At 26.7% G+C, this 13578-nt stretch overlaps 1 protein-coding gene across 1 annotated transcript; it reads right to left on the bottom strand.

The window, feature by feature from the left end:
- Positions 1-285: 285 nt before the first annotated feature.
- On the bottom strand, positions 286-6324 carry LOC100816528 (sulfite exporter TauE/SafE family protein 3). Its single transcript, XM_003546388.4, has 12 exons — positions 5901-6324; positions 5550-5709; positions 2970-3170; positions 2829-2893; positions 2709-2736; positions 2528-2619; positions 2346-2432; positions 2196-2246; positions 1875-2096; positions 942-1035; positions 704-844; positions 286-591 (listed from the first exon to the last, which is right to left on the bottom strand). The coding sequence occupies exons 1-12, from the start codon at positions 6102-6104 to the stop codon at positions 506-508; spliced, it is 1431 nt and encodes a 476-aa protein (XP_003546436.3). The 5' UTR covers positions 6105-6324; the 3' UTR covers positions 286-505.
- Between the last annotated feature and the right edge of the window lie 7254 nt (positions 6325-13578).

Genomic DNA, 13578 nt, shown 5'->3' with positions numbered 1-13578 from the left:
AATAAAATAAATTTTTAAAAAGGGGTATGATTTTTTTGAGACATTAGATAATGTGGATTTGGAATCTCATACAACTGCCCTATTAGCCTTGTAGTTGCCAGAGAGGGTTGGGTAAAGCTGAACACCGATAACTGATAGCATGCATACACGAAAGAAACAATTTTACTGATCTGATGCGTTTATAAGGCAAACCTCTGATGTGCCAGAGATGGTTAATTGAAGAGGCTTCAGGGTACTTGTAAGAACTACAATTTATTTAAATTGTGTCTGGACTCTGGAGGAAGCTAAGAGAGATATCGTTGATTATATATTTAAGAAACTCTGTCCAAGATACAGCCATGTTTGACAAATAAAAAATAAAAAATTAAGCGCTGAATTATTTTTCATCGCTTAAAATTCTTGACATAACACTACTAAAAATTCTGACTAGATAAAAAACAATTCGAATTGAAAAATGTCAATTATATAGTCCTTGAAATTGAATTTGTAATCCGAATTCTAATATCTAGGCTGAGTAGGTACAAAGGTTTTCAAACCCCATGTACTCTTTATTTGCAATTCTTTGGATCATGTTTGATATGCCCACACCACCTGCAATGAAAACCGAAAAAAAATGAGGCAATCTTAATCAAGCATTACAAAAATATAAGCCTTTAGGCATAAACAAATTAGTCCTCCTCAATTAAACCCTAATGACACTTGCCTAGTGATATTGCACTGACAAAAATGGTGCTGGAGAGGATAAAAATGATCAGCGATGCTCTCCCTAGTATGGCAACCAGCTTTCTCACTAAAACTTGCCCAACAAAGGCCGCAAAAGTGGATACAGCCACGAAGTAAAGAGCTTCAAGGAAATCACAAAGTGAATATTTGAAGTTATTTAAAGACATAAGAATATAAGATTATTTTTGTTAGTTCTGTTCCCATTCATCCATACTTACTATAAGGAATAGGAAACCGTTTTAGAAGGTAATATTCCACCACTGACATAGATGCTGAAAATGTCATGGCAAAAGTAGCTGTAGCACTTGACACCTACATAGAAAGGAAAATTCCCAGTCACAAATTCAGTTCAAGGGACCGACACAACAAACTCAGTCAAATTGTCCACAAGCACAAAATCTACCGTAGAAGGATGAAAGTGTTGGGACTTGGGAGGATAATTTAAATTTTAAATTCAAATTTTTAAGATAAAATTCAAAGATATTATCAACTCTGTAAAATGTTGTTTGGATCTAACGATATTATCTTTATTTAAAGTGTAAATATTATTTTTGGTTCTAAAAAGAGAAAATTTCAAATTTAGTATTTAAATATGAAAAAAGTATGACAGTTTTATCATTAAATTTGTGAAGTTGTAATGTTCAAAGACCAATTTAATAATAAATTATATTTTTAAAGAATCAATTTGATATTAATTAATTATAAAGTTTGGAGATTAATTTATTATTAAGTTATCTACCGATTAACCACTCGCACTTTTTACATATTTAAAAACAAAATTTTTATTTTTATTTTTTCAAGATTGAATTTGTCACAACTTCCTACTTTTAGAACTAAAATAAATATTTATCTTTATTTTAAAGATTGCGTCGTCTCTTAATATTACAATGCAATACGTATAAAAACATGTTCTTGAAATAAGAATTATCCAACCACAAGAGACGGTTACAGTCCTAAGCAAGAGGGTGATGACGTAGAGGGAAAATTTTGTAATTTTATTGGAAAGAATATTCATTACGATGGATTTTTGGACAAGGCAAGAAGAACCATGTTAATTATAAACTTGTCTCTTTTTGGTATTTTTATTACGTGTGTTGTGTATGTTTTGATGCATGAAGGGGTTTGTAATTATTTCCTAGAGAGAAAGTTACCTGAGGAGGGATTCCTAGCTCGAGGAAAAGAGGTCCCAAAATAAAACCTCCACCAAGACCAAGCAAGCCACCAACTATACCAGCGCATATGCCACAGGAACAATACATAATTAGCTGGTGCGCTCTCCATTGAGTTCGTTGATCTCCTTTGGATGCTATCACTCTCTTCCCTGTGTACAGAAGCACAGCTTGATATGAAGTCGCTCCTAATGCCACAGGGACCTGCAAACAAACCACAAAATACATGATCAGGATCCTGGTTCATTCATTGCAAGTTGGAACATGCACGTTATGTGATTTCGAGGAAGCGAATTCATGCACCTGTAATAGATTAAGTACCCAATATTCCACTGAACAAGTTGTTGTGTGACTCTGTTTGAAAACAAAGGCATAATTATATCACTACTCCACGTAGGAAGAAAAACAAAATGGAAATTCCGGATTGGAATTGCTGATTTCATATCTACCAACTTTTGCAATCTCGGAGGCAAGTATAAGGACCCAGACAGTGAAAAGAACTCCAAGTGCTTTCCAACGAACATTCTCAAGAATTGATCCCTGCATGGCAGTGGCATTTGTCATTCCCACAAAGAAAACAATTGTCATTGATTTGTGAAAGTAGAAGCTGCTACTTTGTGATGTCTCAGTCTCACCGTTTCCTTGGATTTTTTAGGCTCTTTATGATTGCTTGTGTTTGGCCCTCCCGGTAGAGGCTCATATGCGACCTCCGCGGTCCTTTCAGTGCCTAATTAATTACAGTGTCATGTGGAAAATAACATGATAGTTTTAGAAACCACAAAAAAAGAAAAATAGAATTTTTACTGACCCACTTACCATTAAATTGTGATTGTCTAGCAGTTTCCTGGAATTATAACAGGAGATGCATTAAAAGGAAGTAACAAAAAGCTAATTTATTGGTAACTCCAAATAAAAGATTTCTGAATATGTAAGCACCTTCTTGATAATGGTTTCTTTTTTCCATGTCTCAACTCCTTTTAAGAATGCCTTGGTTGCAATTCCTGTTTTACATATACACCCAGTCAAAGGATTGGTAGGGAAGAAAAGAAAAGATTCAGTTGTTAATAATTTTCTTGCCTACGAAAATTATTAGTAACAAGACTGTGATCATCCAATCAGCAAAAATCACATTGAAGGCAACTCCAATGCTGATTCCAAGCACCAGCACTGGTTGGAAAAGAAGTGCCAAGTCGTAGTCGATCACTGGCATGTCAAGCGTAGGATGTTTTTGCCTCAAATTGTAGAAAACTGTCGCTGCTGCTCCACCCGTAATCATACCTTTTTATCAAAATCAAGAGCACTCAGAATTCACAAAATTTTCTAACCAATTAATAACCTAAACAAAAGCTACCTTAATACTTTAATAGGTACTGAGCACCGAAAATTTATTGATTTTCACCAGACCAATAGCACTTTGGTGACAAAAAGATTCTACTATTTTAGGCTGTACTGATATTCAGCGAAAAAATATAAACTAATTTTCATCACATAGTACACTCCATAGTTGAGTGCTCGACTCAGCACAGGATATGGTATATGTACTGTAACTCTCTTTTTCAATGACCACAAACAAATTTGATACTTTTGGTGAAAATATTTCCATTTTAGCATTTGACACCACTACTATTTAACAAAATGTATTATATTTATGTAACTACCTTTATATATATATATATATATATTAAAAAAATGATGACTATTTTATAAATAATAATATAATAATAAAAAAATTAGAGTATACATCTTGGAGAAGGAGGTTCTTATTTTTCCCACTTTTTCAATTAGTTTACTATCTATATTATCCTTTTTCTTCTTATATAAGTGCGACTTTTACTCACAAAGAATTACAAAGTTTTCTCTCACTTTCCTTATCTCCACATAATTTTTTTTTATTTTAATTTAATTTTAAATTATAAAAACTATACCAAAAATTATTAATACAAAATTTTAAATTTATCGTTATATAGTATTATCTTGTCATTTGTTTGTTTATTTAAAAACTATAAAATTAATTAAAAATATTTTTTAAACATTATAAAATTTTAAATCCTTTCTTATCTAATACTATTTAATTTTATATTTTATATTAAATTATAATAATAAAATAATTAATAAATTTAAAAATCTCTCTATCCGTTAAATACTTTTATTTAAATTCGAAAATAGTTCATATTTTATGTTTACATTATTAGAAAGCCTTGGACAACTGCTCTCCCAGTCCCCCAATGCTTAATGTAGAATTGTTGATGGGTCCCTACCACCATCAGCATGTAATAAAGGAATTCAATTTCGGAAAGTGACCAGAGGCACGGAACCAGTCATATGGTAGCTATGATGAATGAGGGTTGAGTAAATGGACAACGAGAGATGAATGATGATAAAAGCCACAACAAAGAGGAGAATAAAAAATAAAAATAAAAAACACAACTCTTCAACCTCGTGGTCAGTTTATAATATTTAAAAGAAATGGTGAACCTATGAGCGGTGATTATCTAATGGTTATTAAAAATAGAAGCAGAAAAATAATAGATGCAATAAAAAGATAGTAAATAAAATCAAAAGTTATGTTTTCCTTCTCTAAGATACTCAGAGCATAAAGTTTCTTCAGTTTTCAAGAGATAATCAGAGCATAACAAAAGCATCGTGTAGGTCTAAGTTTTTGGCACACGTGATCAAAAGAGAAATTAAAGATTTTTCGTTTTTAAGTCTAGATCTGGCCTACCTTCTCAGGATTCATGAAGCTAATCACAGTATATTATGCCTCACTCGAATCTTTATCCTATAATATTCTCTCAACGATGCTTTCTTACATTAGAATTACCGACATCATATTATATATTTAATCGGTTCAAATAGTCGAAAAGCATAAGTACACCGGATAAAGTTCTCTTTTTAAATTTTTAATGGAATCATATTTTGAAAAGACAGTGCATAAACTAACCGGGCATTTGGTTTGGCAGTAGAAGTTTTTTTTGTTTTTTTTTTACGGAAATCATGAATTTTAAAAATTATTTTTTAAAAAAAATAAATAAAATTTATTTGATTTATCATTAAAATATTAAGATAAATTTTTTAATAATAAAAGAATTACATAGTATTTTTAACATATTAAATAATTTAATATAGAACAAAATGATATTTTTATTGCAATAACAAAAAAATTGTTATAGAAAGTAAGATTTTTACCTCTCCATAAAAATATTTCATGGAAAATGAATTAAAAAATATTTTTTTAAATATCTTTCTCATGAATTTTATTCTTTTTAAAATTAATATTAAATATGAGAAACTAAATTTTCAACCTATAATTTTCAAAAACGCTCCCTAGAAGTATTGATATTAAACCAAAAAGTCATATGTATTATAATTTTAAATTATTTTACAATATAAAATATTTTACACTAATTAACAAGACATAAAAATTAAATTTACAATAATTTAATCATAAAAGGTTATATGATTCAGAAATTAGTCACACATAAAATTTATTGTAACTTATGTGATGATTGAAATCAATTTTTTTTATGAACTTAGTGTGTTGCCAAGTTACACACGTTGAGTCTTTTTTTTATAAAAAAAAACGAGTTTATAAACAAAATGTTGAATAAATGATTTGTCAGCTGAAATAATTCACACACAGAGATCAGTAATGCTTACACTTGGAGATTGCAGTAGCTGATTTTGCATCAAATCCAATAATAAGGGAGAGCATAGTGACAAAGATGCCACCCCCACCAACACCACCCACAGTTCCGAATGCAGATCCTACGAATCCAATTATCGTACCCGTTATTATTCTCCACCCAAATTCTATTTCCTGCAAATTAATTAAATCACACACAGCTAGTTAATGTTCACCCCAATTCAGATTTAATTAGTCCATTTTCAATAATTTCATTGTTCAATGAAATTAACTAAATAAAGAGAAATAGGGTCAGAGAGGGAGAGAGAAAAGAGTTTTGAGGAAAATCATAATAATAATAATAATAGATGAGTGAGGACACTAACTGGCCAAGTATGTTCGTATCCAGACCCAGATGAGCTCCACAAAAAGTTCATGACTTTGCCAAGAAAACTAGTTTCAGCGGTGGTGGGATCAATCTTTTTGTGGTTTACATGTTCAAGAGCAGAAACAGAGGCTGAGATTAAAAGTAGAGAAAATGTCAAAACTAATCTCACGTCCCACCGTCGAGGTGATCCATTCATAGCCATCGTTGTATGCTTTTTCTTTTTCTTTTTCTTTTTCCCCAATCTTGTAAGAACTATAAACTTGAATAAACCCAAACCTTAGTTAGTATGATAGTTGCAGGGATTACACATGCGCATATGTTGGGTAGGTTAAAGAATTGACAAAAACCTAAAAGAAAGAGACCCTCAGCTACGACTCTGAGAAGTAATAATTGTGTATACTTGCCTTTCTCCCTATTCTATAAATGCCACTGCCTTTTCAGTCTCTTTTTATGTCAGTCACATCTGATCTCACTACTTGTTCACTACCGGCCATCCCAGTTCTTCCTTACAAAACACAATTAAACATTTTTAATTAAATCATTAGTTTTCTTACCCTATAAAATAATTTACATTATCATTCGATTAAAATATGATTTTTAATGTAATTATAATAAAAATTAATAGTTTTATTATATATAATAAATTATTGTTAAATGATAGTATGAAAATATTTATATCGTCGGTCTATTATATATTAAATCCTTTGGATTTATATATATATCTTTCAAATTAAACAGGTAAAATAAAACAAAAGGAATAAATGCGACATTACTAAAGGCATATTTCTTATACACATGTTAATTGGGAAAACAAAGTTCAAGTTATGCATGCTATGTCCTAAATACACATGTTAATTGAAAACCACATGGTAGCATGATGCTCAACGAAATTACCAAAACTTTTTCAATGACAACAATATGAGTTCAGATGGTGTGTTCAAACGTTCTGAACTTTATTTGAAAGTTAATGCATGTCCTGAATCTTACAGCATTGCCATTAGAGAGACATTTTGATATTTTTTAAAATTATTAAATTAATTAACTAATTTTATTTTTTACGTCAAAATGTTTTTTTCCTAGGCATGTTGATTATTTATATTCAATCTAATTATTTTCAAATCTATCTCTTGATCACCGTAAAATAACACAAAATATATATTTTATAGAGTGGTTTAAAGGATCTCTGCATTTCCTATACTCCTAAAGAACATCAATATCATTCTTAATTTTTTTAAATTTGAAAATTTTAAATTAGTTATGTATATCTTTCTATAACCTTAAATATTTATTGCTATATTGGTAAAATTATATATTAATTGTTCTTTTATAATTTAAATAATTTGTTATTGTAATACTGAAATTTAGTTTAACTACCACCATGAAAAATTGAATAAAAAATCGTTGATCCGATGCGGTTCAAATTTCCTAACTGCATGTTTGGATGCTCCTTTACATGAGTATATGTGCTTCAAAATTGAAGCAGGCATTCCTAACTTCTGCTTTTTCTCATGTTGACTGAATTTATGTACCAAAAAATGTTGACGTTAATTTAAGGCTAAAACACACACATTACCGATTCAACAGTAATAAATGGGTTCGTAGATATACGTCTAAGAAAAAAAAAAATGTCTGACGCACTAGTACTGTAGGAAAATAATTAATGTGCATATATATTTACAACTACTACTCTCTCTCACTCTGTTTCTTTTTTTCACAAATACAATTACTACTCTTAGTTTGTTTATTTGAGTTAAAATTAAAAGGATAACATGTTTTTCTTAAGAAGATAATAACATATTAGTACAATCCACATGAAAAAAGAAAAAGAAAAACATGTTAGTACGGCCTGCGTGTAAAAAGCCAGAAAGCTACATTTTAAGTTGATTTTTTATTTTTTATTTTTTGGGGAAAGGGAATATGTTGATTGTATATCTTATTTTGATAGTAAATTAAACAGGTAGAAGAAAGATTAAAAAAAAAGAGGTGTAATAAGTAAGATTAATATTGTGTATTTTTATTAAAAAAATTATGAATCTTCCTATTATTTATAAACGTATTAAATAAAAATAATATTGATTGTGTTAAAGAGATATTGAAAGAGAATTTCAAATTATTCTTTTTGGAAGAGGAAGGAAAATAATGCCAGAGACAATCTATCAAAATAAAAAGACTAGAAAAAAGAAAAGATTGCAGGGGAATATGACTCAATAGGTAAAGGACAAGCCGTTGCGGAGGGGCGTCAATGGCATGAAACTGCTTGTCATGGTTTCATCTTGATTTGCATTTTGTTGTCTTCCCTCAGGGTGTGGGTCAAGTACTATCTACATTATATTATTCTATTAAGTCATGGGACGAACATATAAAAAATTATATTAATATCATTATCTCATAAATTCATTCTTTTTTTCAGATAAGGAATGTGACAGAGTAAGACATTATACTCTTATTAAGGGATTCATTTGAGTAGAGTATCTAAATTATTATAAATTTTTTTTTTTTTTTAATTTTTACCGATAAAAAAATATTAGACTGTTGAAATATTCTCATATGTAAGAATTTGGAATATTAAATTGTCATAAACACTTAACACATTCTTTCTTTATGTGATAACTAACAGTAAGTATAAAGTGGATCCAATATAATTATTACTACTAACAACTCAATTCTAAGAAAATATATAAGTTTAGCGAGGTATAATTAAACATTTTATTTTAAAAAAATATAATTAAGAATTCATTGTGATTAGAATTAAACAAAATTTCAACAATATTATTAATTAGAAGGGTTACATTCTTGCTATATCGAGCGAAGGAAATTAGGGTTCAGAATTTACGGGATCAAGGAGATTATAATTCAAACTTTTAAACTTAGGTTTAATCAGATTTTTTTAATTTAAAATATTTGTAATTTTTTATTTTTTTCATTAATCAAGGACTAACTTAAAAAAAACAAAAGGTAGTTTAATTAATGAGAAGAGAAATAATATGACAACTTTTATTGGTTAAGAAATCAACGGTGTCAAGACTTTCAAAATATTTAGAGGTATCACAGAAACTCTCTTTAATGTGTAGGTTAAAACTTGAAATTAGGTGAAATGTGTTTACATACCATTTAATTTGTTAAGAGAAGACTGATTGGAAAAAATATTTTTTCATGTTTATTCGGGAATCAAGATTCGTTAGAATAACGAATAAAATTTATTTGATTAACAGTCAAATTTATTTGATTGAAAAAATGTATCCGTGTGTGTGTGGTGTTGATAACTGTCAATGAATTTCCGTATCTTTGGATTAGATTTCCTTCCCTCGTCACATCTTGTTTTTTGCAGTACAAGGAAGGAAAAGACGTACAACCTGTACGAAAGACAAAAAAAAATCAGAAAGAAGAAATAGAAATTAATAATAATAACAATAGTAATAAAAATAATGCATATCATAGTAATAGTTTTTTAAGAGGATGAAAGTAATATACTGAAAAATGACAAAAAAAATTGAATATATATTTATTATTGTTGGTTGTGGGATGATGTTTTTTTAGCAATGGGAAGATCGAAGATGGTTAAACAAACAAAGCTTGAATGGTTCATTTAATAAGTATTCTTCATATTTTTTTCTTTTTTCTTTTTCTTTTTCATTTAAACTTTTCAATGTAATCTATATAATCTATACTATTAACAAAAGGAATACCCACTTTTGGTATACACAATATTTAGTTAATTTTACCCTTTCACTAATTTTAAGCTTTCACTGTTCTTTTTGTTAATAATTATTTCACTTTTTTTATTCATAAAAATATAAAAATATAAAAAAAAAATTTATAATAACTCATTTTTTCAACCAACCGAAATCCATTAGTAATAACTACCCCAAACTCTTATATTATTAATCACTTTCTTTATTTTATTTTTATTTAAAATATATTTCCTAGTATTGATAATAAGGTTAGTTTTATAAAAATGTTATTTTATTTTATTTTATTTATTAATTATTTTATTATATAAAAGCAATAGAACGACACACTTATGATATGAGCGTAGATATAGACTGTAGCATGTTAATTTAATAATATGTAATTGATTACTTGAGTTCATTCTTTATTTTATTTGAATCTTTCTTATAAGAGAAAATATGATTTGAGAGTGATTCAACCCACTTTTTACGAAATTATTAAAACATGGAATAACATTGTAGAAAATTATCCAAGAAATGTCAGTCAATCAATATCCAAGAAAAGTAAGTTTTTAACATTGCAGAAAATAATATCCCATAGGAATATATATCATACGTGCTAAATACTCGCATTTCTACGTAGAAAAGGAATATATGAGTGCAATATTTATTAAGAGAAATATGCAATCCAATAATGTTCAAACATTTAAAATATCTATAAGTAATATGATATATCAAAAAGACATCTTGTCATACATATCTTATGTTAAACTCCCACTATCTAAAAATAGCAAAGGACTTTATTAACATGACTTAAATACTTAGATAGGAAGATAGTGGATCTACAAACGTTTCTTTGATAGCAACTCACGTCAAACAATTGAGGGTTATTATTCTTATATTCAACAGTTTTTTTTTATATCAAACAAATTAAAAAAAAATTAATTTTATCTTTTTTTACTTTTTCATATTTTTTTCCGAATAATCTACCAATTAAAAATATATAAGATCAATTAATATAAATTCACACGCATTGATAAATTCATATTATTAATATAAATTAAGGATGGAATAATGTGTATACTCATACGAATTAACAATTATAAAAGAAAATAAAAAAAAGAAATAATAAAAGATAAAATTTAAATTTTTTAAAATATGTTGAATGTAAAAGAAATTTATTGAATTTTGAAAAAATAATCAACAATTGATATATAAGTGACTTGTGTAATCATGTTTTCCTCCGTGGATAAATCACTTATCAGTTAACACTAGTATTACTGTACACAAACACACTTGTCTAGAATCTTTGTTTTTTAAAAAAATAAAGTCAATGCATTCGTCGTTTGATTAAGTTTAGAAAAACAAGAATAAAACACGTGTTTAAATTTAAAAAAAAAACAATTATTTTTCATGCGTGTCGTTGTATAGTATGAAAAGGCGACTTTTACAAATTAAAAAAGAACAGTATCGTTTCCGTGTCTCTTTAATCAACAATAGGGAATAGTTGAATTCATGTTAATAATACTACGTTCATTTTTTGTAACTTATTCAATATTTATTTTAACAAATAAATGTAAAATTGAATGATACCTGATATTCGGAGAAAAGAAGAAGAATTTCTGTGTATGAAATGAGGCAATTACCAATTAACCCCTGTAGCACCAGGCCAGCACATATAAACATAATAGTCTGAAAGGACAGATGGGGACCAAGACATATACACTTCACCTCACACGCCACATTTAATCTACAACTACCAATCTGGCATAAATTAATATGGCCCACTCTTCTGATGACAAAACGTTCATCTATAAAAAAATAAATATAATAGATACATTAAACTTTAACTTTCTTCTATTTAATTTTTAAGATAAATTTTAATTTCATTTCATTTCATCCTAAAACAATCTCATCATTTTTACACTAGTCATTCTAATTAATTTTTACAAATTATCCTTTTATAAATAATTCAGAGTTAAATTATTTATCTTTAAGTATCTAACCGTTAGTTCTTTTTTTCTTTTTTTGTTACAATCCTTTTTTTAGAAATTATTTTGTTGTCAAAATATAATGTTATTTTTATTAGATTATTTAATGTAATAAACTATTAATATTTATAAAAAGTTCTATTAAAACTAAATGTAAAAATTATTTTTTTAATATTTTTAAAGTGATATATACATAAAAGAAGGAGAGATCAACTTACACTCTTATAATTTTGACAAATTATTATATTATTTTATAATTTTTAAAAAACTAACGGGTGGATTGAAAATTTCTTTCATATAAATTACATATACAAAAGTTTATACTAATTCAAAATTATTTGTTATTTTATTTATATAGTTTAAAATTGATATAATATAAATATTTTAAAATATACTAAAATACAGATGATTTGATCATCTTCTATCATTGTTTAATTTTAATAAAATTTGACATAAATTATCTTAGTATCATATAAATATAATTAAACGGTTCAATCAATAAAAATCATATTTTATATTAAATTATAAAAATAATATAATAATAGTTATTTGTAAAAAGAAGTAACATTTAAGAATAAATTAGAATGAAACTAAAATTTTAGGAAGTCTATTTGTGAAATATTGATGATGAGGGTTGTGATCATGATAATGATAATGATGATAGTTATAGTGATAATAATATTGATCTTGACGTAAATTAAATAATTAAAATATTTAATTTTAATATATATATATATATATATATATATATATATATATATATATATATATATATATATATATATATATTATATGAAAAGTTATACTACAATAGTTCACTCTGTTAAGAAGTGCATTGGGAAAACAAAAGTGATTAATACGAGAAGTTAAAACAATAATTGTAAGTCATTAAACTATAAATTAAATGATAGAAATTACAGTAAATATAAATTAAATTGAAATTAAATTTAAACTACATGTTTAAAATTTAGATATCAAATTAATAGTAAAATTGAAATTATTTGGTATTAATCAATACATGTGGTAAGTAACAAATATTATCATGGTTTATACTCGAAGAGTGTTCAAGACACATTTTTTTATATTAGCTAAAATTATAAAATTAAGTAAAATACTTATTAAATAAGTGGTAAGACTCGTAAAGAGTTGTGATTTATAATAAAATTTAGTTAATAATAAAAATATATTCGAAACGCGAAAGTGTCCTGACATTTTTTATATAAAAAGTATTTTTTCTTTATAACTTATATTTTAAAACAAGAAATATTATCAGATAAATTTTATTTAAAAATATAAAATTGATTAAATGATTAAGAAAAAAAAAACTTAACAAAAACAATGAAACTGGTTATTAACAATTTTTATAAAAGAAAAATCAGATAAATCCTATTCTACCTTATCACTTATCAGATACATCATAGTGACTATGACTAGTGCGTAAGTGGGTTGGCTAGTGGATAGCGTCGTGACTATAAATACATTTCACACTGCCACATGCGTGTGTCGGTCGCCACTACTCATTAGTCAAACACGCAATCGTTGTCATATATTTTATCCATTTCCTATTACTAGTATATAGTTTTTTTTCATAAATTTAATAAAGCTTAATATTTCTATACTGAGATTATAAAATAAAATAAATTTATATTATCATTTAATTATAAATTATTTTAAAATTATTTTACAATAATTATTTCAAAAATTAATAAAGTTATCTATCATCTTGTGAATAAATTATTATGTAAGAAAAATTTATATTATCAAATGGATAACTTTTTTTCTCAATACGGTTAAAGAAAGGAAAATGTAGAGATGTATAGAATTAAATACTCTTATAATTTTAAAATGTATTTTCATTCAATTTTTAATAAAAATATTTTCAATTTCTTAATCAATGTCTCCAAAACAATCTTTAAGGAGACTCTAAATTTAACTAGTAAGAATTTTTTTATTTATAATAATTTTATTCTATTAAAATATTAGTTTTTTTTATAAAAAGAATCATATGATCTATATT

The sequence above is a fragment of the Glycine max genome, chromosome 15, assembly GCF_000004515.6.
Source record: "Glycine max cultivar Williams 82 chromosome 15, Glycine_max_v4.0, whole genome shotgun sequence".
Taxonomy (NCBI): Eukaryota; Viridiplantae; Streptophyta; class Magnoliopsida; order Fabales; family Fabaceae; genus Glycine; species Glycine max.
Note: the sequence above shows the minus strand (reverse complement) of the source record. Positions and strands in the feature narration are given on the sequence as shown.